This window comes from Leuresthes tenuis, unplaced genomic scaffold (genome assembly GCF_036924035.1).
Source record: "Leuresthes tenuis unplaced genomic scaffold, fLeuTen1.0.hap1 SCAF_21, whole genome shotgun sequence".
In the NCBI taxonomy this organism is placed as follows: Eukaryota; Metazoa; Chordata; class Actinopteri; order Atheriniformes; family Atherinopsidae; genus Leuresthes; species Leuresthes tenuis.
The window spans coordinates 2,236,841-2,260,786 of record NW_027325375.1 but is presented as its reverse complement, the minus strand read 5'-3'; the positions used below and the strand labels follow the sequence as shown (position 1 = coordinate 2,260,786).

General features: G+C 44.3%; 3 protein-coding genes and 1 non-coding gene across 7 annotated transcripts; 2 read left to right on the top strand and 2 right to left on the bottom strand.

Moving 5' to 3' along the window:
• Positions 1–68: 68 nt before the first annotated feature.
• Positions 69–7,240, bottom strand: rbm14a (RNA binding motif protein 14a). 3 transcript variants are annotated; one of them, XM_072375099.1, is made up of 9 exons: positions 7,172–7,240; positions 6,382–6,561; positions 5,930–6,114; positions 5,568–5,750; positions 5,364–5,473; positions 4,895–5,170; positions 4,585–4,808; positions 3,340–3,756; positions 69–859 (listed from the first exon to the last, which is right to left on the bottom strand). In XM_072375099.1, exons 2-9 carry the CDS (start codon positions 6,540–6,542, stop codon positions 856–858), a joined length of 1,560 nt encoding a protein of 519 aa, XP_072231200.1. In that variant the 5' UTR covers positions 6,543–6,561; positions 7,172–7,240; the 3' UTR covers positions 69–855. The 3 variants fall into 3 exon arrangements, with proteins under 3 accessions (XP_072231200.1, XP_072231198.1, XP_072231199.1); XM_072375097.1 differs by having other exon boundaries at positions 69–3,756; XM_072375098.1 differs by having other exon boundaries at positions 69–3,756; positions 4,603–4,808.
• Positions 7,241–7,420: 180 nt separating this feature from the next.
• On the top strand, positions 7,421–10,687 carry LOC140280306 (uncharacterized). The gene is made up of 6 exons (XM_072375604.1): positions 7,421–7,692; positions 8,259–8,462; positions 8,566–8,680; positions 9,086–9,158; positions 9,285–9,376; positions 9,546–10,687. Exons 2-6 carry the CDS (start codon positions 8,259–8,261, stop codon positions 10,685–10,687), a joined length of 1,626 nt encoding a protein of 541 aa, XP_072231705.1. The 5' UTR covers positions 7,421–7,692.
• Positions 10,688–11,051: 364 nt separating this feature from the next.
• dpp3 (dipeptidyl-peptidase 3) lies at positions 11,052–19,625 on the bottom strand. 2 transcript variants are annotated; one of them, XM_072375091.1, is made up of 19 exons: positions 19,419–19,625; positions 17,410–17,562; positions 17,161–17,305; positions 16,983–17,072; positions 16,741–16,878; positions 16,494–16,568; positions 16,236–16,326; positions 16,024–16,154; positions 15,650–15,780; positions 15,505–15,563; positions 14,955–15,149; positions 14,768–14,880; positions 14,594–14,686; positions 14,433–14,495; positions 14,228–14,352; positions 13,743–13,863; positions 13,355–13,534; positions 12,088–12,250; positions 11,052–11,778 (listed from the first exon to the last, which is right to left on the bottom strand). In XM_072375091.1, exons 1-19 carry the CDS (start codon positions 19,586–19,588, stop codon positions 11,636–11,638), a joined length of 2,379 nt encoding a protein of 792 aa, XP_072231192.1. In that variant the 5' UTR covers positions 19,589–19,625; the 3' UTR covers positions 11,052–11,635. The 2 variants fall into 2 exon arrangements, with proteins under 2 accessions (XP_072231192.1, XP_072231193.1); XM_072375092.1 differs by lacking the exon at positions 19,419–19,625 and adding an exon at positions 19,100–19,181.
• On the top strand, positions 19,446–19,527 carry trnas-gcu (transfer RNA serine (anticodon GCU)). The gene has a single exon. It is a non-coding gene; the product is annotated as a tRNA-Ser (tRNA).
• Positions 19,626–23,946: the final 4,321 nt, after the last annotated feature.

Sequence of the window (23,946 nt, the reverse complement as noted above, 5' to 3'; positions counted from 1 at the left end):
GAGCTCTGAGCATTGCCTGGTGAATCCCGCCTCTCCACTTCAAATATATTCACACAGAGAAGGAAGAGTTCAGATGAAATTCATTTATTGATAATTAAACAGTTCAAAGAACAAAAGGACAAAATGTAAATTAAAACAACATGGTCGTATTCGTGCTCACTGGCGTTCACACAGGTTGAATGTGGCATCAAAAATCTTTTTGTGGGAGAAAACTGAGTCGAGTGTTGAACCAGCAACCGATCCTGAGGCAAGTTATTCAACTCTGAAAAGGAGGGCCTACCAATGCGCTCTTCAGCAAGGCACTTAACCCCCAAGTGGCCGCAGGGTCGCACGTATGAGAACTAAAACAACCCCGTCCTACCTAAATGTCCCAAATCCGGCTGCTGCTGTTTTAACAACAACATGTCTGCTGAAAGCTCGCAGATTTAGACTAAAGGTGGCGTCGACGTCCTCAAGGGATTGTATGACTTGTCAAGCTGGGAGTGGGAATGTATGAGCAGAGTATGCTTGGAGAAAAATATATGAACAGGAACATCGAGAGGCAGGAAAAAAAAAGGTAATCTCCGATTACAAACAACGGGAGATCCATTTCCAGAAATCCTTACAAATGAAATTCCTGAAAACGGGTAAGAAATAATAAGTATGGAAAAAAGGTGTTTCTGTACTGTAATTGGGTGCTTGTGTTTATGTACGCGGGGGGGGGCAGGAGTGTGTGGTCTGAGTGTTTACCTTAGTGGGGGGACACCCCATCGTCCACAGCAGTTTCAGGCCTAACGCTGCTGTTTTCCCCATCCCACTCTACAGCTGCGTGTGGCGTACCTCCAGGGCAAGGGCTCAGTGTGGCTCCCTCCCACTCTAGCTGCAATAATCAGCAAGAGGAAGAAGGTGGCTGGAGCAGCAGCAACAACAAGGCATGCAACTAACAGTTCACATGGAGAAGGTGGAATAATGTGGAAATGTAGAGTCGTTATGTGTCACTGAACCCTACCACAGCGCTACGAGTTCAGGCGCCCGATAAGGAACGAGAGGAGCGGTGTGTACAATGAGAGCAGCTAGAGTGAAAGACTCAGGTGTGCGTTAGTATCGCCGGCACGTGTCAGCTTTACCAGAGCAAAACGCAGAGAAAGCTAAGAAAAACAATGAGCTAATTATTCTAGCCATGCGCCAAAATGAGGTGCGCCTCGGTAAGATGAGATGAGAGAAAAGGAAAAGTCATCGGTCCCTCTCACTGCTGCTCAGGGGAAAATAAGAAAATCTGTGGCCAATCAGGAACAAACTGCATGAGCTGCGCCACCGCAGATCCACCCGGTCAGAGACCTACAATACAGCGCGCTTTACCCGTCTGTCACTGCGAGAAAAAAAAGGTTTGCCTCTTCCTTCAATTTCGGATCAACAACTCAACTGTCCGACTGCACCGGGGTCGTCAGCCGTGTAAGAAATACAATCGTTTTAACTTCTAACAGTCTGGATTTTTAACCAAATGTTGGTTGGCATCACTTTTTCAGATCCAAATGAGGGTTTCAGTATTTACACGAGTATTAAAGTGAAAAATATCGAGCTTCAGACTACCCAAGGGAAGAAAAATCAGCTGAGAATGGAAAATGAGGGGGAAAAAAGGGAAATTTAAGTATGTAATGCTCAAATCCATGAACATAATTGGCCACTCGTCACCTACTGACATTACTCTTTGCTCATATAAATTCACATATGTACAAAAGAATCAAAACTCAACCGAATGTAGCCGAAAATTAAAGAACGAATGCAGATTTTCTCAAAGAATGTTCTGATAAACAACTCGACACAATACTGAACCGTGAATGATTTCAAAAAGAGTCTGTTTTCACGTTTAAGAGGCAAAAAAAGAAGAAAAACGACCTTTGTTTCAGGCGACCTTGAGATATAAGTCTCGACTAAGCAAAGAAATGATGTGAAATCATACTGAATTCAATCTGAACACACAAGCTCTGAAAGTTCTCATCAAACGCTGCTTTCACCTCTATCAAACGTCACGTCAGGAAAAAGAGCAGGAAATCGATTCAACTGAACCGGACAGCCTGTGTGAACTCAACTTTTACTACAAACTCATTCTTCTCACCCTGAAAATAACACTTAAGCCGGTGGGCCAAATGCGAATCCCTCTATTCTACAGGCTCAATCTGACAAGCTTGACCTTCGATATCAACAACTTGGTCGGCGCCACATCAGCAGGATCCCACGACTTTACAGGAGGGCGGGACACGAAACTAATCGATTGATGAGACATCAGCCTAAAACATACACACAAGACTACCTGCTCAGCTGTGTCCCCTAAAGCTTCTTTAGTTAAATCGTCAAAACTCAGTTTGATAAACCACTCGAAACCTTTTTTCACCTCGTATCTGCTTCCTTTTTGACCACCTGTGTTCACGGGGCTGTTCGTCTGGAACTGGCTTCAGATCAGGCCTGTTAACATACTCCACAAAAATCCTTGGATAGACACAGTTACACGCAGCCCGAGTTTCAGAAAGGTATCGAGTTGACAAAAGACTGTTTTTCTGAGGCTGCCGCTTCTGACCGGAGAGCAGAAAGCGCCGCTCAGCCTCCTCTGATTCAGATAAAAATGGGTGAAAACAACAAAAAAACAGGATAATTCGTTGGTACAATGCAGCACCTCAAGAGCGTCACATATCACAGCCTCCAAAGCCATAAGTTTGAGTAAATATGAAGCAATGTGGGTCTGCCGAGTGTCGTCTTCATCTCCCAGGGTGCCCAACAGCTCTTTGATTTACCGTTTTCTGACTCACATTTCTAATTTTTGCACCTTACCTCAAGATGACGCTGTAAGACGGCACGTGTTACCGTCCAAAACTGTTAGGTAGAGTATATAAAAGGCCGTGATCGAGCACCAAACTAAAGAGGATCACTGCAGAAATTCAACCTAATTCAATCTAACTTTGCCCAGGCAACATTTAAGCTTCAACATTCAGCAACGAACCAGCTGTACCTCTACAACGTCTAACAGAAAATATGAAGGTGGACTATATTCCAAGTTCAGCTGCCGCCATTATCGCCACTCGACTAAAGACTTTGCCAACACACGGATGACTAGCAAACTGTTTAGCTAAGATGGAGATAGGGGGCAATGCTTTAGATTTAAAGCATATTTGAATTACGACCTCGCATCCTCTCCGATTTTCCTCTTTAAACTGTCCCTTATGTAAATATGCATGCGTGCACACACACGTCAGAAGTGTGTAAGGGGTGTGGGGGTGGAACTATCGGTAAGGGGGTTCTGGCGTGTGGTAAGGGTAATCATGACGCTGGGGCGTGGGTTGCCCGTGTGCGGGTGTCTGCTCATACGGTGTGGATGTGGAGTAGCTTCCCGCTGCTGCGTAAGCTCCAGATGAATCATATGCTCCTGGTGCCCCGTAGCCTCCAGATGTGTCATAGCCTGCTGAGGGGTCGTAGCCTCTCGAAGAGGGATCGTAATTCCCAGATGAATTGTCGTAGCTTCCTGACGTGGTGTCATAACTTCCCGCAGTGTCATACGTTCCTGGGGCTGCGTAGGCTTCTGACGCGGCATACGCTGGGGGCGCTGTGTACGTCCCTGGGGGTGCAGGGGCTGTGGTGGAGGCCTGTGCCTGTGTGGTGGCCGGTGGAGGCGGGGGTGGGGGAGGGGGAGGATTGGTGTAGGCATACTGGAGGTATTGGTACTGTTGCTGGTACTGCTGATACTGTTGGTACTGGTGCATTTGCTGGTAGTACTCAGAGTAAGACCTGGAAGCCACATTGGAGTTGAGGAAAAGGCAAAAGAGAAGCAGAGAAAAAGCATAAATACAACATAAAGTCTGAAAAGATGATGCATTTTTCATCTAGTCTCGTGCCAACAGTAGTGTTTTAAATGACCATCGCAGTGTGATGAACTTCAGTTGGATTTTAAGCTTTTTTTCTAACTTATGGAGGGCTGGGCGCTGCATCACATCTGTGGTTTAGGACAGCTGTTTAAGGCAGTTCGATTTACTTCTTCTGTGGTGCCATAGTTCAGGCTCCATCCTACCGCCTGCATTTAAGCCCACAGACACATAACATGGCCAAAAACCAGGGAAGGCTTCGGAAAATCTGTCTCACTGCCGTCTACGATGGACCGTAACGGTACGGCTCATCTCACAACTTGAACTGGATTCTTTTTAACACTTTACCTGGAACTAGGAAATGAGTTACTCATTAGCTGCAGGAGTGCTAAACCAATCCAGGAAGAAGCCTATCGTCGACCAGAGGTCAGACTGACTGGATCCTAAAGATGGCCATGCTTTTGTGTCACCTGGTACTATCTAGACCGGACTAGCTTTTTCCTGCCTGTGCTGGTTCCTCCAAACAGTCTACATAGAACACAGAGGCTGCCTGACTTTTATTGTTGCCTCCAAACAGAAGTCTTCAGCCATAGCACCGGTGTGACGCATATAAAACATCTGCCAACAGCTTCAGAACCCGATTTAGCGATCCAATAATCCCAGAGGGAGGAACAACCCCTAATCTTACTGTTAAGATGAGAGGAAAACTAGGTTTGAATATCCTCCATCCTATGGAAGGATGTACTATGTGTACCTAGCAACAGGATCTGACCCGTCAGAAGTTGTGGTGGCAGGGGCGGCGTCTTCGGGTCCTCCAGGCGGTGTGGGCAGGAGGGCGCGACGTTTGGGCCGGATCTGAGCAAAGGAACCTGGAACAGGGTCGGGGAGGAGAGGGGCTCGATTTCCTCTTATCGGGCTGCGGTCTCGCTCGTTCTCAGTGGATGCTGCCTTCCTCCCTGCCTGCTGCTCCGCCAGAACCTGTAATTCACAAGATGTGGGTTAATACAAATAAAACAAGCCTCATCGTTTAATCTCATAACATTCTCTACACAAATGTAAAAGACCTTCTGTCCTTCCTGAAAGAACTTGGCTCTTGCTGCCTCAAAAAGTGTCGTTGGATCTGGGGCAGTCTGTGGTTCTGGTTCCTCAACAGAAGCACTTGAAGTGTGATTGGCCATCTCTTGGTACACCTGGTCAGCAACCGCTCCATACACTTGGCTGGCAAGAGCACCATATATGACCCCATCAGCGCCTTTGGAACTGGTGATGCCTTTGAGAGCGGCATAGGTGGGATCGAAGGATGTCGTGTTGTAAAATGAGTTGTGAACACTTTGTTGAACCTGCAAGAAAAGGTGAGCATAGAAAAGTTTAATTATAGCACAAATCGAACTGAACTTAGGATCATGAAATAATAACATGGCCTGGAAAGAGTTTGGGTAAGTTTACAAAATACCTAAATAAGAACAAGTTCACTGGCTCGGTTTTCAAAGATCAGGAGGATGTTTTGGACTTTCTGCGGGTGAAGGAACTTACTTGTATGGGTAGTCCAGCTGCTGCAGCGGCGGCCGCAGCTAAAACAGCTGCCTGACTCTGATGATGCTCTAAAGATGGCGGGGGTCGGGGAAGAAGTCCCTCTCTGTCACCTACAATTAAACAGGAGAAGGGAACAAAGGTATGAGCGGTTTCATTTGATGCATCATATACACACACGTTCACTTTCAGCTCCTGTTAAAGTACCTGCAGGGGTAGCAGAATTCCCCGCTGTTGCAAGCTGGTTGATTAAGGGTTGGGCTTTGGACAGCTCTACAGCCAACTGACGTCCCTTGAACATGGTCCCATTAAGCGCCTCAATTGCTACCAAGGCCTCCTCCTTCCTCTCCATATGTACAAATGCATAGCCGACATTTGAGCATAATCTGGCTGCAGGGTGGAGAAGAAAAGGTTAAACTGTAGGCATGAGATTAAATGTAAACACTTGCTGCTTAGGTGTACTTGTGCCCCCATTTGAGACTCATTTGATCAGAACTTGAAGGACTTTAACAAGTGCATATTTCAACCAACGCCAATAATATCTGATGATAATAGGTTTTGTGCTTTACCTTTGACTTTATCACAGTCTAAAACTCTCCCAAAGGTCGAGAACAGGCCGTGCAAGTCATCAGCTGAACATGTTGCACTGATGTTCCCCACAAACACTTTAGTGGAGTTGGGTGGGCGTGCACGAGACTCCTCGACCACCAAGGGCCTGCCTCTGTACTCTTTGCCATCAAGATGCCTTATGGCCCTGTTTGAGTGAGAACAATGATTGTAATCTTTATCACAATTGTCATATTCAACCAACCAGTTGAACTGGTTTAAAGGACTAGAATTTCACTTAACTTAAACTCTACTTTTAGCCATATTGAACAGCATAAAATGCTAAAAATGAGCTTAAATATATATGTGTAAGATTCCATACCATTAACTTGATAACTTCAATACGCAAAAACATGTTAAACAGCATCAATCCATCCATCACGTATAATAATCTTAATGGGAAGTGGCTGCATACCTGTCTGCTGCCCCCTCTCCCTTCAGGGTTACGAAGGCATACTGTCTAAGCAAGGAGCAGGTGTTGATCTCTCCATATGGCCCAAAGAGCTTATTTAGTTCTTCCTGAGTTGCATCTATAGGAAGGTTCCCAACGAACAATTTCACGTTCTCACCGCTCATCTCTGTATCAACCAGGCATCTGAGAAAGAGCAAAAAGTGTTACAGCAAACGTTTAAGTCAAGCTAACTTGCAAGTTGAAGTATCTATAGAAATGTCTTGTTTATTCATATTTTTTTCTTTTTCTTTTTCGTCTTTATCTTTATTTTTTTTATATTAATATGGGCACATCGAGCCATTTTTTCCCATAAATTGCATTTCAGTCTTACCATGTAGCCTACTGACGTCTTACTAGCTAAGCTAAGCTAACCTAACCGTTAACTTTCGCGGTGAAATTGATTAATCAAAGTGAAAAGATGTCCGTAAGCCTACAAATTTAGCTAACGCCGGACAAAATGCGCATAAACGGTAACACAAAGACGTCTGTACGGCAAATTGTCATCTCCAACAACCGACCTATAGTTAGCTAAAAACTCTGGCCATCTTGTTTAACGGCAACGGTAACGATGTAGCGCTAGCTTAGCTAGCTATGGCTAACGTCATGGTTTTATCATTGTAGCCGCAAACATTTGCTTAAACTGAAGCCCTTTCACTGCTATGGACCATCATAAAGTATATTAAAGAATCTCGAAGCGATTTTAAGTGAGCAGAGACATCTTAAACTGAGCCAACAAAACACACAGACGGCTTACCCAACGCGGTCCTGGGGCTGATGTATTTCAAACCTCACTTCCGGCTCCGGTTTCTAGTGTTTCTGTGACAGTCGACAGGGGGCGCTGTTTCCCCAGGTTTTTGAACTACGCATATTATTTAACATACACTTCTACATATGTAGTTAGTTTATGGTTACTAAACTAACTAGAAAGGGTGTTTGAGAAGTTCACCTTTGTTTTTCTTTTCTTTTTTTTTAAATAAACATGTATATTTCCATTGTTGTTGTTGTTGTTGGATTAGTTCGACTTTTTTCCACAGACGCGTGAGTTTGGCACCTGACGTGGACGATAGTATTTGTTTCCAGGTGAGATCAGGTGAGTAGGAAGGAGGAGCGAAAGACGTCTGTGGAGCTGTGAGCGCACGTCATGACAGGCCGAAGTAAAAGCGAGCTGGAGTTTTTATCGTAGTAAAGTTGGAGGAAGAACACAGCGCGTGCCATCGTAATGTGGAGCCGGAGGCGATAAAGAAAAAGGAAGGAAAGAAGGATCGGGGCGGAAAGGTAACGAAATACAGAATCCCGTAACCTCAAACTCAGAGTTACGCAGGACAAACGCCTTGAAAGAGAGAAGTTGTGTGACTGTAGAGCAGGAAGGCTGTGAGCAACTTGGTTTGAATAGGAAATGTGAAAGTTTACAGGAATGCACGCAGCTAAGCCAGATGCATGCAGGCATGTCGGCTGCTATCAGCTGCGCTTTATGTGGTGGTTGCAGAATTTAAAAACATCTAAAATGACACAATAAGACGTTTATCTGTGACTTTTGCCTTTATCCTAACGTCCAACCAACTGTGTTGTGACGCTGGTGTTTCCACAATTTAAAGCTTAGTCTCTTAAAGGTTGCCATTTTATTTAAGCTCTGTCTGAGCTGCTGCACTTTACCAAGTCTGGGCTTGCTGTTGCAACCCAGGCAGATTTATTATATAGGTGTGTACTTCTGCATATGCAGCAGTCTTATCCTTCCGACGCTGAACCACAGACATCAAATTATAACCACTTGTATGATCACGGGGCTGCATGGTCATTTAAGGACTGCTAATAACCATGTAATTATTACTGATGTGGTTTAGATGGCACAGCAAGAGGACCCTCTGTATGACTTTCCGGAGCCCACCCAGTCTTCAGAGCGCAAGTTGCTGGGGCATCAGAGGGGGCGCGGCTCCCTGAGGAGCATCAGTGTACTGGACCGTCTCCTGCTCACGGTTCCTGTCTGGCTTCAGCTGTTAATCAACCCCGCCACGGCGCTGCACATACTGCAGAGGGAGCCTCCTGGGGTCCGACACGCACAGACAGCACACTTCTTGTCATAAAGTGCACACATGATCCACCATCCACACTTCCTCTGTTCTGTAGACTATTAACCGTGTTGTTCTGCAGACATTCCTTGTGAGAAAGTCTCGCACATCCCAACGCAATGTGCTCTGTGTTCGCTTGGCGGATGACAGCGTGCCGTCCTTCGTTCAGCAGTTTGGCATCAGGGAGGAGCAGTCCAGTAAGGGTGACTCTCCCACCGGTTTATTAGCAGTTAGTTCACACATGTTTAACACAGATTATGAGACAAACACATTTATAAAAGGTCCCCAGCTATTTGAATATATAGCCATACAATTATGTCTCTTTCTGTGTTTTATACTATTTCTACCCACTCTATGAAGGGTCATATTTCCTAATTTAAGCTGTCTAATGTATAGCCTTTATAAAGCTGTCTAATAATAAACATCTTACTGATTATACGACAGAAAGTGAGTGGCCGTAATGATAGAAAATCCATTTTTAAAAGTATGGATCCAACCACTGCTCCAGCAGATTAAAGTATAGCTTTTACACACAATGATATAAAGAGATATCCTAAAAAATAATCTCTGTTTATACGCTTTGGGGCTTTCTTTGTCACCAGCTCTGTCTCTGGAGACTTCAGCCATCAGCTTTCCGGATCTCCCAAGATTGATTTCCTTTTACTGTGTCAGCAGGTAAAGAAACTTCCTCCTCAGTTGTTTCCTCAAATCTTTGTCTTTTTACCTCGGCCACTTCCTCCTTCAGTTAATCTGCCAGAACCAGTGTTGACGCTCTCATCATATTTGTTGTCTGTGTGTCAGAGATGTGTTGCCTTTCCCTCTGGAACTTCCTGAAGCCATTGCAAAGGCGACGTCGCACAAAGAGCTCGAGTCCATCTCACACATGGGAGTAGGTTGGTGAATCACCCGTTATTTTGCAACCTTAACTTACGAGACATCAGGCTTTTAGGAGGAGCTTAACATAGATGAGTCACTCACATACTGCAGGTATGCGTGCAGAAATAACCTCCCAGCTGCTGTTAATCATGTTATAATTGCAGTGACAACCTTATTGTTTTGTAGAATTCTGGAGTTCCCACTTAAATGTGCGGGGGCCACGGGAGGCACCCAAGCCAAAGAAAGACGAGGAAAAGAAGCCAGATGTTGTCACATCTGCTGCTCCACAGACCAGCTCTGCCACCCAGCCTGTCTCAGTTCCACATCCCAACTCGGAGAACCTGCTCGACACCTCGCCAAACTCAAACAGCACCACCCACCAGTCGGATCCAAACCCCACCCTGTTCCACCAGTTCTGCCCGATCACGACCCGCAGCCCCAGAGAGCTGGACTGTGGCTCCGGCCTCGGGGCTCTCTGTTTCATCAACCCTCTTTTCTTGCAGTCCCAGAACGCTTTCTCCAGAAGGCGCATGTTCAAGCGCAGCCTCAAGATTCGGGTTTCCACAGAGACGTCAACCATGCTGTCACCTCCGCTTGCTCCACCACCTCCTCCACCTCTTATGCCAAAAACCAAAGGGAGACGCAAAGCCCAGGGAGGGAGACAAGGAGCTGATCTTTCAGCTGAACGTCCATTTAAAGAAAGTCGCACAGCTGACAAACAGACGCAGGACCCTGAGCAGCCTCCATCAGGAACTCCTCACTTCCAGGCGGAGAATCTTGATCAGGGCCAAAGCAAAGCCGGAGCAGGAGAAGATGAGGCCGCACCTGGAGTAATGGAGCATCTTCTAAGTGGCTACATGATGCCATCTCCAGTGATCAATCTCCCCAACACTCCCTCACTCTCACCTTACCAATCACCGTCTCTTTCTCCCATGGCACCCCCCCTTTTCCCCAAAATGTATCCGTCCCTTTCCCCCCGCGACTCTCCCGCTGCTTCTCCCTCCCTCTCGCCTTACCAGTCTCCATCTTTATCTCCCAGGGTTCCTTTTTCCCTCTCACCGCAGGATTCACCCAACATTTCGCCATCTCCTTCCCCCGAGAGCTACTTCTCTCTCTCCCCTTTATCTTTTCCAGGACCAGACCAGCAGAGGTCAGCGAGGGGGGGCGAGGAGGAGGCTGCAAGCATGGATGAAACAAGTAGTGGGGATGAAGAGACAGAAGATTTGCAGAAAAAGAGGGAAGAGAGCTGCAGCTCTGTCCGTTTTCTTGAGGAAGCAGCAGAGACTACACCTGATTTACCCCATAAACAAAACCCCATAAGCAAATAAATCTCATATCTTACTGTGTTTTTTAGATACAATAAAGCAGTCTAACCGGAAGCCTTTGTTTCATTTGAAGTTAAACATTTCTTAGAATTTAAATTAGCATGGATTGTCTTTAATTGGGTCATCCCTCTGAAACCACCAAAGGTCGAGGTTCATTTTCAGTTTCTGGTTGAAGTTGATCACTTATCTCCACACAAAATGGGACATTTTGATAGAAATCAAAGCTACTGAGACACAGCGGGGGGGTTCAATATTTCTCATGCTATTAAAAAGTTCTCAAAAGTTAATTTCAGTGTGAGAAGATTCAATAAAAACTAACCAAAACACTATTTTTATGGGTCCAGTGAGGAAGAAACGCCAAGAAGACCTCATCGAACACATTTTATTTGTGTTGCTTTGCCTTTACATCTCTTCCAAATAGTTTCCACTGCAGCAGAAGCCCTCCACCGCTTCTTTATGCCAGAAAAAAACAGGACAGTCTTACTTTTCCTTTCAGTTAACAGTCTGCACAAAGATTTTATTGTAAATTCTTGCCACAAATTATCAACTGGAAAAGAAAAAAAAGGAACAATTCAGGTGCATCATCTTGGATAGAAAGAATCTTTGTAAAGAGCTGTGATGTGTGTGCATTTGATTTATACCCAGAGATCATGTTTCATTGGTTTAATCGACCGTTTTCACTACTTTTAACTAGAAAATATGCTTTCCACCAAGAGAGCGCAGCGTTGAAAATCAGCTCATTTGTTCGTTATTTTCGACAGATCTCACTCGAAACCAGCATGACTGAAGAGCCAAACTGTTGCTGGACAAACTACAGCTGCTGGCTTTAAGTTTTATGCATTTATTCAAGAAGAGAATTTAGCTTCTGTTGTTTATTATGAGCCGGTTTGCTTCCACATACGAACAAAAAAGGAAGATATTTTGGACAGCTGTGGAGTCATCCATCCACCATCAACACCAGCAGGGCGCGTCTCTTTTGCTGAGGTCCAATAGGCTGGCCTCCAGCGGCTCCGCGTCGTCTTGGAAACGCTCAGTGAAGGAGCGGATCAAACCTGCGGCGCTGCCCTCATATTCCACCAGTTCCACTTTCTCCCCTGGAAACGACAAACAGAGGTTTCATCATTTCAAAACTCCTCCAACCTTCCACTTTATTTGAGCTTCTCCGAAAGCAAGCGTAGAAAAATGAGGCCGATAAGACGGGAGTTTTGTTCTTATGAAGCAGAATGTTTGATCGGGAGTTTAAAATCTCAAACATTACTGTCTTTTAACGCTCCATTTTTCTCTTTTTCATCCTTTGATTGTTTGCAAAATGTTTCAGAAGCTTGAACAAAACACTGGACGCTGCACTCGTTCTGTTTGCGTCTGTAAGCTCATATTTAAGTAAGTGAACCCCAGCTACATACCATTCACTCTGGTGTTGGCCTGAACAAACATCTTGCGAGCTTCCTTCCTCAGCAGCACCGTCTCGCGCAGACGCAGGAACTTGTGAGCGCCGCTGTCGCTGACAGCGGAGTAACCTTCGTAGAGGGCTCTGCCTCCTTCCACATCAGCTGTTGACTTGAGGATCTACGAGTGGGTGGAACCAGATGAACCACATGTTGGGTTTAAGGACTATTACACAAAGGTGGATTACTGAGATTAGACAGAAGTTGGAGGTTCTGATTAACTTCAGGGCTGATGCATGATGACTTTTTCATTAAGCCAACTGGATTTTTATCCTTTATTGTTTTTCCAACAATGTTTAAAGGGGAACTCTGGTATTTTTAACTTCAGAAAGCCCTCTATAAGCCCCCCCGATAGCCGCAAGTAGCCACATAACAGCAGCTATGAGCTAACAGAGCTATAGTACGCGTTCATTCATTCAAAATCTGATAAATATCCTGCCATGTTGCACAAAACTATCAGCAGCAAACTCTGTGTGAAGTTAGCCGACTGTCACAGAGCACGGAGTGAATAAACTGTGCTGCAGGGGGGCGTGTGGATGAAGTGGTCCCAGTAGAGTGCCTGTGTAGAAATCCCTCCGTTAGCTCTCCTATAGCTGCAAGTAGCCACATAACAGCAGCTATGAGCTAACAGCAGCTATGAGCTAACAGCAGCTATGAGCTAACAGCAGCTATGAGCTAACAGAGCTATGAGCTAACAGCAGCTATGAGCTAACAGAGCTATGAGCTAACAGAGCTATAGCACACGTTCATTCATTCATTCTTCTTAAAGTATTGGTGAAATAAAGACAGATAATGCCTTATTTAGAGGCTGCATCCTCTAAGCCCCGTTCACTCCGTTATATGGATCTCCAGTTATCTAAATATCTTCTGAAGGACGCCGACTTTCACCAAACTGTTCTCGGTGAGCAGATGAACGTATTTCATGCCAGAAATAAGGTTTAAAGATACCAGAGTTCCCCTTTAAGTAAAACACACTAAGTTGTAATAATGGAGCCCTTCCTCACTGGATAACTGCACAACCTTCCTTTCTCTGGTTTTTGTTTGCATAAACTCCCTTTTTAATTGACATGTTTTCATATTTTCAAAGCTTCAGTTCTTTAAACTAACACATGACTCCCTCAAATACTAATTTCAACCTTTAATTTTCATTTTAAAAAAGGACCAGTGGCATTTAATTAAGCTGCTTTCTGTTTCCAGAACCTTTTCCCACAGCTAATGCACGTACCTGCAGTTTACAGAGGAACCTGTGGATGGCGCTCTTGCCCACAGTCTGGATCTTGCTGCGGTTAAGAGTGATCCGTGCGTCAGGCTTGCCATCCTCGCCGGTCACTTCCTCCAGGCCCACCAGGTCCTCCCCGGCCTCCAGCAGAACACGCAGGATGACGAAACGGGCCTGCATGTGAGCCTGAGGCAAACAGACATCCATGCACAGGTCAGCTGAAACACTGACTTTCACTCACTGTAAGCTCAACTATAAACCAGCACAGACACGTCTTAGCAGTCTGTACTTTCCCTATAAATACTATTCATCAAACTCAGTGTATCTGAGAGGTTCTCTGCAACTGAAATAGTCGAGTGAAAGAGTCCAGTGACACTTTAAGTAGATGTATTACCTGTCTCCAGCTCTTACTCTCAGGAGTGTAGAACTCCAGACCCAACAGTCCTGCTCGGACCATGCTCAGCCAGTTGATGTAAACCACATCCTCTGCATCCTGTCCTTCATGGCCAAAAATACTGCGACACACATAGAAAAGACTCATTTAACCGGTTCTCCTCTTTAAAAGGGCCTAGAAGAAGGAACTCAATGGCATCGATATACTATACAAGATATTTTCTTTGGGAGTTTTTTCCTGGCTCAGTATTTGAACTACAACTAAAAGTAGTTAAGGCTCCCTAAATGATCCCAAAAGTATTCTCCCAGAAGAAGAAAAGTGTCAAACAGGATTTTTAGATGACACCAAACCCTGGTCATGTATTCCAGAGCCATTTTAATGTTAATATCCTTTATTTTCTTGTCTAAATCCGAATTCTTCCCTTCCTAAGTGATACATGCATTTGCATCCAGAGTCTTCATGCTGCTTCACATGACGTGCAATACCTGAGCACTTGTTTGTTTAGACACAAATAGAGTCCAACACATTCAGCACGGCATTCCTCATAAGAAGAGGCAATCGTAGAGAATTTACTGTCCCACGTCTCACTGCCCCGATACCAACTGGACACCTGAAAGATAAAGTCCGTTTTCACCGCCCGAACACAGCTAAAACGAGTCGTATTCATAGTTCAGAGAGAAGCAAACTCACCGGTTCCCCGGTCTCCGGGTTGATCACTTTGCTCTGATCAAAGTTGAACTTTCCGCTGTCATCCTGAGGAAAGAGTTCATTAAACAGAAAGGCAACAAGGAGGCATAAAGTGCTGCTTCAACACCAGCTGCTCAGGTTGTTCATGGGAGAGTTTGACAGACCTGGACAAACAGCTTGCCGCTTCCATGGCCCAGCAGCTCATGAAGTCCAACCTGCACCTCAAAGGATGGACCTTTCCATTTGATGAACAGGTCCTACAGCAAAAACACAGGATGACGTACAATTCTGCAACCCCCAAAGGACACAACAGCTGCTGTGAAGGCTGCACACGCCACCTTGTCTTTCTCCTCAAGGAAGGTGAGTTTCTCTTTCTTCGTAGCGTAGGCTACAGCCAGCACGTTGCCTAGCGACACATTCTTAAAGCCCTCCGACTGTCTGATGTCATCGTCTAGAAGCAAAAACACGCCCACGTTGTTTTTAAGTGCAACGAACAGACAACACTCAGAGTCTCAGCGTACGTACAGTTGGGGATGTTGATGCCAGCCGGTATTCCACTCCCAGCGAAGGTGAGAACATCCAGCGAGGTGAAGTCTGGCTTGAGGAACGTGTCCTTCTCAAACTCCCGGGGCCACGGTAACTCAGGAAGCAACACCTCCGCCGAGCTCACCAGCTTGGCAAAACGCTCGCTCATCGCCTTGTTCACAACGGCAACAAAACCTAGACATGACATCACAACCATGACATCATTAATCTACTACTCTGATCCTTCTTTTAAAGACTCAAAGGGAAACTGGGAGTGCAGACATTAACTTCTAAATGTCATGAATAGCTCTTTATTTACGCCTTCCAGATCAAACCAGAATCACTGCTCCATGAGTTCCAGAAGAGGGAGAAGTACACGTTTACCGCTGCGCAGCATTGCATCGTTTTTAGTAAACAGTAACAGTTTCAGTCGCACTTTCAAGCAGCCAGACCAAGTTCTCAGCTCAAGGCAACAGAAACCGAAAGTGTCCCACGGGATCGAATCCTGAAAAAACACAATATCACTGTTTCTGATCAGCCTGGTAGTTACCTTCAAACTCTCCTCGGGAGCCAAAGGGGTCTCTGTAGCTCTCTATGAAACCTATATAACTGGAAGAGGCGAAACAGAGGCATGAGCGTGATCTTCCATCAGATGTGTCTCTGGACCAGCCAACAGTTTATGTGCAGTGCTTCACCTCTCGACGATCGGTCCCTTGTCTTTGATCCAGTAGCGTGAGCCCTCTTTGTGGGCGTCAACAGAACCAAAGGTGAAGCTGCGCCTGTACTCTTCCAGCATCTTCCTCTGGTTCTCATTAGCAGCATAAGCCTGTCAAACACAGAGTAAACGAGTCAATAACCAGAAAAAGCTCTTAACTGGAAAATCCCTTTGAGCGGATCCCCTCATGCTGCCTTTGTGTCGTGGTTTCTACTTTTTTTGGGTAAAATCTTAATGTTATTAGCAGTTATAACCAGTCTAACAATGTCACAGTTGCTGCTGCTGCTCTAAACATCTAAAAGAAAACTAACTGAGCTTCAGCATCATGTCCAGATGCTTTCTTCGCCCTCTCACCTCAGCTTGTTGCAGGTTATGGCAGACTTTCTCCATCAGAGGACTATAGTCTCCCCTCTTCACAATGAACTCTTTGTCTTCGAAGCTGAAGCTGCCGCAGCAGGACTCGCTCTCTCCATCCACTGCACAGTCTGTGGAGCACGAGAGTCTACGCTGAAGCTATGTTTTGGATGCCGTGTTTGTCTGCAGTGCTATTTCACTCCTGTTCTGACCTTTCTGCACAGCTGAAGCCAAGCGCACCTCATAGCAGGCTTTCCCTCCGTTGTCCTTCTTGAAGAGACGCGTGTTGTAGGCAGACAGTTTCTGGAGACAAACCACAAGAATGAGCTCAGTGAGAGTTGCATTAAAAGGGCTAATCCAAAGTGACAAAAAGAGATGACGGAAGAGAAAAAGTAACAGGTGCAATATTATGATAAGAGAAACAGAATATCGGAGATTAGAATATGCACTTCGGGTGTCGATTGGCTTACTTTTGAGTCAAGGAACCTCTGAGTAAGCTCAGCATCCTCCAAACAGCAGTTTCCTGAGAAATAGGCGGTAATTCCCTGCAAAAAAAGGAAAAAAAAAACATGCTTTAATGGGGTTCACTGTTCCCCATTTGAGTTTAGTGTCTCGAAAATTAGAAAAGGCGTTGAGTCGTCTCTGCAGTGCACGAAAGAATATTAATATCGGCTTAAAGATGCCCCGAACTCTGTGCTACATGCTGTAAAATCCCACCTTGTTGCCCAGCCCCAGCTGTTTCTGTCTGTCTTCCAGCGAGTAGAGGAGACACGAGCAGCTGCTCCACAGAGCCTCCATCTCAGCAGGCTGGTCCTGAAATGCTTGGCTGGCCTTAACCAGAGCTTCCAGCTTTTCCTGGACAAACACACCACGGACACACCAGACTTAAAGTCGTCCTCGTCCTGTTAAAACTGATTACAAAGCATTGGATTTACACCCAGCATTTCAGGGTGTTTCACCTTTGGCAGATTTGGAATGAATTTGGTGTCTCCAAAAGACTTGTAGTTGCCCATGTTTGCATACAGACCCGCTGCATACACCAGGAAGGCCTAAGCAGAGCACACGGATGAGAATATGTCACAATGAATACCACGACATGCATCTGCGGTTGCAGACATAGGCTGGAAGACGGTGTACCTGGTACTCCTCAGCGTTGAGTCCAGCTACTGTAGCGACCTGCTCCAGCTGGGCCGGCGTCTGCTTCCTGAAGATTCTCTGCAGCAGGACGAAGATGTCTGCAGACTCCGGGGACGTTTGCAGCAGCACTGCCAGGCCCCCGTACCTAAGACAGACAAAGTCCATGCAAATGCTCAGAAACGTCACGTAAATCAACATATTTTTATACTGGTGCCGATTTCGCTCTCGTCAGCAGTGTTGACAACGTACCAAGCAGCGCGTGACAGGTAGTGGGCATACATCTTCTCCTGAGGCGACAGCAGACGAAAGGCTTCGCCACAGTCAAGTGCAGAGACGCCAATGTCATTTGGGAGGTAGTACTGTGAGTCCACCATCTTGACCTTGAAGTTCAACACTAAGGTACTGAGAGGAGGTAAAGTGGGTTGAGGCAACTGACTGAACCGGGTCAGTATTAACACAAATGTGAAATAAAAAGGGAAAGAGACTGAAAGATTAAATCAATATGCGTGCACTTCTTTTTCTCCCCCTCCACCGTGGGCTCCAGGAGGTATTTGCACACCTGTCTGCTTTGGGCAGGTTGAGCAGAGAAGAACAGCTTGTACACAACACATTCTGACCACTGGCAAAACAGTGAGAAGTTGCTTTCTTTTTATTGCTTTTATTCAAATGTTACAAAAATGCTAATGATTTACATGTAAGTGTAATCTATGACAAGCTGTCGTGTTAATCAGTGGCTCTGATGCAATATGAGATTTTTACAGTTTGAAAACTGCCTTATAGTCAGGCTAACGGCTCATTTTCATGGTATTATAGACATTTTTCTGTTGTCATTAGGGATAGGACAAGAAAAGTCAATTAACTACAGGAAATCAGATTAAATTCTCTAAAACAAGTTAATGCCTCTGTACAAAAGCTACTGACTGATTTAACCGGCAGCTGGTAGTAATACGTCAATACTACCACAAGGTGGCAGTAATGCACAGAGCCGTTTGAAACCACGACCGCCATGAAACCAACAACAGAAGAACTGAGCCGCTGCCAGGCTCCAGCACAAGGAAACTTTAAAATAAATGAGCTGACAGTTAAGATGCGGATGGTACTTCAACAAGAGAAACACGTAAAACAAAAGAGCGCAGCCGTCAAACACACCTGCGTTAAACTTAATAGTTGAGTTTTGCACATGCTCACTCACAAATCCAATTAAGTCATTAATTTATCTATTTATTTTAGCATAATTTGTTGCAAATCTATTCAACAGGGCTCTGGGATGTATTTTTTTCCATTCAATAATTCGGTTGATAGTTTGTTATAACTAACCAGTTAGCCTATAAAACGTAAAATGATTTTACTGGCCTAAAGCATGGGTCTTTAATTGCTTTGTGGTGAACTAAAAGCCCCTCTGCCTGACAACTGCTTCACCACAGGCACACACCCGTGTATATCAGCAGGCTCTGTTGATGAATTGACTTTTTAAATACTCAAGAAGCAATTGAAGGAACGCAAACAAATAATAATTAAACTCATGCAGAAAATAAAGGTTTTTGGGACAGCAGATACTGAACCGTGGCAGGAATTCAACAGCAAGCAATTAGTGTGGAAGCTCGTTTTTCTGTTTCACTTTTACTTAAGACTAGTTACAGATGAGTAAGTCAGGCTCATGTGTTAAAAATCACGGCGTGTACTATCGCTTTTAAAATCAGAAGCCCACAATCAGCAGGACCAGAGTTAAACTGCATGTTTAAGTAAATGTTAACTAAGTAACAATAGCTTCTAGCGTGCATGCTAACGGCTGCAGAGTGCGTAGAGCACACTCTGCCACAACTTCTGTAAGCTAACCTTAGATTTCAATTACAACGCCAGCAATTCATGTACGTATTGGGTTCTACTTAAAACTTAATTCATAGGTATGTAGGTGAGAGTTAATTTAGCAATTGATTACCTAAAATCTGTTAGCGGGTCTCAGGCAAACGTCAAAATGCAGTCTCACGCTGTTCACTTCCTGTATTCATTCAGAGCACGAGCCACCCCTAGAACCAATCAGAGGCCGTATTTCGTGGTTGATTTAAAATGTGACCAATCACCAAGCTGCTGAGCTGGACGTTTCAACCTACTGTTCTCCGTAGTTTTGTGACAGGATTAAACAAGGATTATGCGTGAAAACCATCACGTGTGGTCGTTTGTAGTCGTATAGAAGAATATGGTATCCATTATATTAATATACACCATTGACATAACCCTAATACGGCATTTACAGGTACCTGCATATGGAAGTGGACGTATCACACGACGAGGTGGCCGAGTGGTTAAGGCGATGGACTGCTAATCCATTGTGCTCTGCACGCGTGGGTTCGAATCCCATCCTCGTCGATACACTTTTCCATATTTGAAAGCATGTCGGCATCACTCGGCCATGGCGCAAAGTATTCATTTGTTGCTGGAGCTAAGAGAGTGGTCACACAACCCAAAACGAAGACAAGGTGACTCCCGGATAAATGTGCTCTCGAGACAGTTAGTTCCCTCCCACTCGCTTTACACCACCGCCCTCATCCTATATCCAGCTGTTGTACTTCTTATTTTAGACCTGTTATGTATTCCCCTGTAAAGTGAATTATCAGCTGTGGATTTTCACCAAAGTATCCAGTTTATTTTTACACCCAGAGAGCTATAAAAACATAACCACACAATCTTTCCCAACATTCTTTAATTGATTAGTACCTTTTTTAAAATATAGTTTCATAGTTAGTTTAGAATTTGTAGCTTTATAGCTTAATAGTTGTAGTTTTCTAATATCATAGTTGTGTTAGCCCGATTCTTTCGGAAGCCCAAGAACAAGCTGGAGAAATCGTTTATTAATAAAGTATTTATTAGTGGTCACATAGTAAAGTATATTGCAGCTGGACTCGGAGTACCAGAGCTCCCGCAGGAAATCCGTCAGGACGAGCCCCGATATCCGGAAACATTTCATATTTATATTCAGCTTTATCTCACAGAGGTTATACTCACACTTGACAGTTTTTAGCATGATCAGGCCAACTACTGTCCTCGTCGTGTTCTTTGGATGTGATAAACAATGTGTGTGTGCTGTTTTAGGCGTGGATCTAATGTACCAGACCTATCTAACCCAATAGAGATGTTTTGTCTGACCCAGTTGTTTTGTCTCGCTATGCAGTATGAGCAGAGTGGAAATGTACCAGCTGGGAACAGAGGTTATTTAGTAAATTACAGAATATGAATACATAATGTCTATGTCATAATTTCATAGTTTAATAATTGCATAGTTGTAAAGTTTTATAGTCGTTGCCATATTTGTTGTCATAATTATTTAGTAATGCAAAATTTTGTGATGTGAAATAAATATATTGTGACAAGAGATTAAAAGTTAAGTTTATTGTATTCAAATGAAAGTTTTATTAGTGTAGGAACATATAAAACATTACTTTTTCCCCTCTTTTCCCTTTATTTTCTGCCGTTCTAGCAGTCCCTTTTACCCCAGCGAGTCTGCTTAATCGTTCAAGGTCCGAACAAAGTCCTAACAAGGTCCTAACAATTCCTAACAAAGTCCTAACAAGGTCCGAACAAGGTCCTAACAAGGTCCGAACAAGGTCCGAACAAAGTCCGAACAAAGTCCTAACACGTGAAATCTCGCGTGAATCTGCGAGATTAAGGCATGAAAGGTGGCAGATCCAAGATCGCTACCGACAAAATCACTTAGATTCGTCGCTGACTTCGCACTGCAGAAATTTGATATGTATTAAGACATGAATAGTTTAGATATATTAGTTTGACCATTTTAATTATTTCCAGTCTTGCCAGTGAACGCTGAACAAGTCATCAAATGATGCTTTTATACTATTTGTAGCACAACACCTGCTTCGATTTGTCTGCAGCCAACGGAGGGCGCTATGATTCATTTCAAAGAGCTGAGAACACCCGCACAGAGAACTAAACAACTGTAGCCGAAACTATTTACCACTAAAATCCATTTAATTATTTTCTTTATCTTTTAACAATGTTTTAATGCGCGCGTGTCCTGACGCGAGTCCACGAATACTGTGAAGAAGCGGTGTCCAATAACACGCTGGAAGAAGTTTCCAGCCAAGAATGCGCTGAATGAATGCGGCTGTTCTCATCGTGGTGACGGGCTGACAAATCTACATGGCTGGAACTTTAATGTTGGAGGGTTGAGATTCCCATCATGCTGTGTGAATGTCACAAGTTACAATATTTCTGTAGAAGTCAAAGTTTAAAGAGTTCAAAGTTTAAAGAGTTAAAAACATGTAAAAATCCACTCTGCCACATAATGTTGGCTGGTTCAAACTGTCACAACTTGGAGGGTATCAGAAAGCTGAGAATTAACTCCAGATTTCAGCCACATCTCATTTAAAAATATAAAATCAGACTGAATATAAATGATAAAACTATCTAAAATCAAAGTGCTGTTGGAAATAGCTTTTTTACATTAAAAAGAGTGAACTTAACCGAGAAAATAAAGAAGCTGAAGAACCTTTAATCAATTAATATCAGTCAGTTATCTCTCTGTTGACTCTTTCATTATCAGACTGATGAACATTAGAGCCAAAACCCTGCAGTAAGAGGAGTAATGTTGGTGAGAACATCAGTATTACTGTATGTGAGGAGTTGTAGTTACTGACCGTGACCACTGGAGGGCAGTGATGATCGTAGTTTATCTGTTACAGTCCACATGATGACAATGACGGCAGCAAGCAGCAGGGGAGTCACAATGCAACAGTTAAAGTAGTTTATACAAAACATCCATCCATCCATTTTCTATACCGACAGTCCGTTAATCGGGTAGCGGGTGGGCTGGAGCCTTTCTCAGCAGTCATCGGGCGAAAGGCGGGGTACACCCTGGACAGGTCGCATCACAGGGCCACATAGAGACAAACGAGACAAACAACCATGCACGCTCACACTCACTCCTACGGACAATTTAGAGTCACCAATTAACCTAACATGCATGTTTATGGATGGTGGGAGGAAGCCAGAGTACCCGGAGAGAACCCACGCACACACGGGGAGAACATGCAGACTCCACACAGAAAGGCCCCAGGCAGGGATCGAACCTGAAACCCTCTTGCTGTGAGGTGACGGTGCTAACCTATACAAAACATTATGTTGGAATAACCAATAAGAATAAATGATGACAGAAAAGCTTAAAATATATATTAAAAATATAGAACTTTATCTACAGAGTGTCCGAAGATTTAAAAGTTGTATAAATGTGGCAGTGCAATAAAACTGACATAGTTATTAACAGTGTATTAACAATATAAACAGATGTGGACTGCAGTGGTGAGTTCACCTGTTGCAGAGGTGAGCTGTTGAACAGAGAGATGGTGAATGTTAGGAATGTTTCCCTGAAGCGTTCACTGTAGAAGCAGAACTGAATCAGTCTGTTGGAGAGTGACCTCCGCTGTGTCTGTAGAGTTTCATGGAGAGGATGAGATGGATGTGATCTCCTGTCCCTCACCAACTCAAACATCTCCCAGTTCTGTCCCATGATTTTTCCAGCCTCAGTCCATATTCTGATCAGAGTGGCTGAGTGGAGGTAGGACTGTGGCTCTGTATGCAGCTTTAACATTTGCACACAGAAGGTCCAGTGTTGTATTTTCTCTTGTGTTGCAGTTAACAAACTGATGAAAAGTAGGAAGAGTAGAGTCCAAACTGGAGTGGTTGAAATCTCCAGTAATAACTGATGGCCTCCGGGTGTCCAGACTGCAGCTGAGCGATGTTACTGCTCCGTCAGCTGATGGTGGAACATGAACACCAACAAGTACAGCAGAGAAGAACTCTCTCTGCAAACAGGACGGACGCAAACTCCTGCCTAAAGATGTTCCTTAACCTTAACATGCTTGGGATTACACCATCTTTCATTCATGAACACAGCAATCCCTCCACCTTTCCACTCACCGCTCCTCCAAACGTCTGCTTGCACCGTCCTGAAGCCGGTTTGGTGAAACAGGGTCTGTGAGGTCCACCTGCAGCCATGTCTTTGGAAAGCGCTCACGGTCCTCCCTCTGAGTCTCTATCAGTGCCCACAACTCGTCCATCTTAACTGACAAAGACCTCACATTTCCCATGATGACTGAGGGAACTCAGGATTTAAATCTCCTTCAACTCCTTTTCACTTTTGCTCCAGCTCTGCATCCACGGCGTCTGATGCCCTCTGGAATCACCGGTCTCTCTCCAGGCAGGGAAGGTGTTCTGCAGAGCGCTAAAAGCTGGTTGCATGTGCATGTAAACACTGCTCCACAGGAGGCAGCGAGGAGGGCCAAGATGGCCCAATAAGAGGATCCATGGCGATGAAAATGCAGATTAAACAGTAAAACATCAAACAGACGTTTTAAAAAGACACTAAAGTGCATGAAGAACACCAAGAATTAACAGAAACTCTGCTGCAACAGGCTGCCAGTCTTAAGGCGCCATCTTCACCATGAAAGAATGGATGATCAGCTGTGTCAGAGGCAGCAGTGCATGATAGCACTGATAGAGGGGGAGAACAGGGGTTGGAGTGATTTTATTATTTTATATATATTTTATTTCATTATGGATCACCATCTGCTTGCAGCCATGAGATTTTGTGACATCTATTAACATGTTTTTCTTAACAAAGTGACTTTAATTGTATGCAATCATTTGACTATTCATGTCTTAATTTAGTTTTTTTACATAGTTTATTAAAATGTATAAATTATACAAACTAAATAGTCATTTAATTGTAAAATACTGTGAAAGTAATTTTAAAAACCAGTTCATACTGTATTT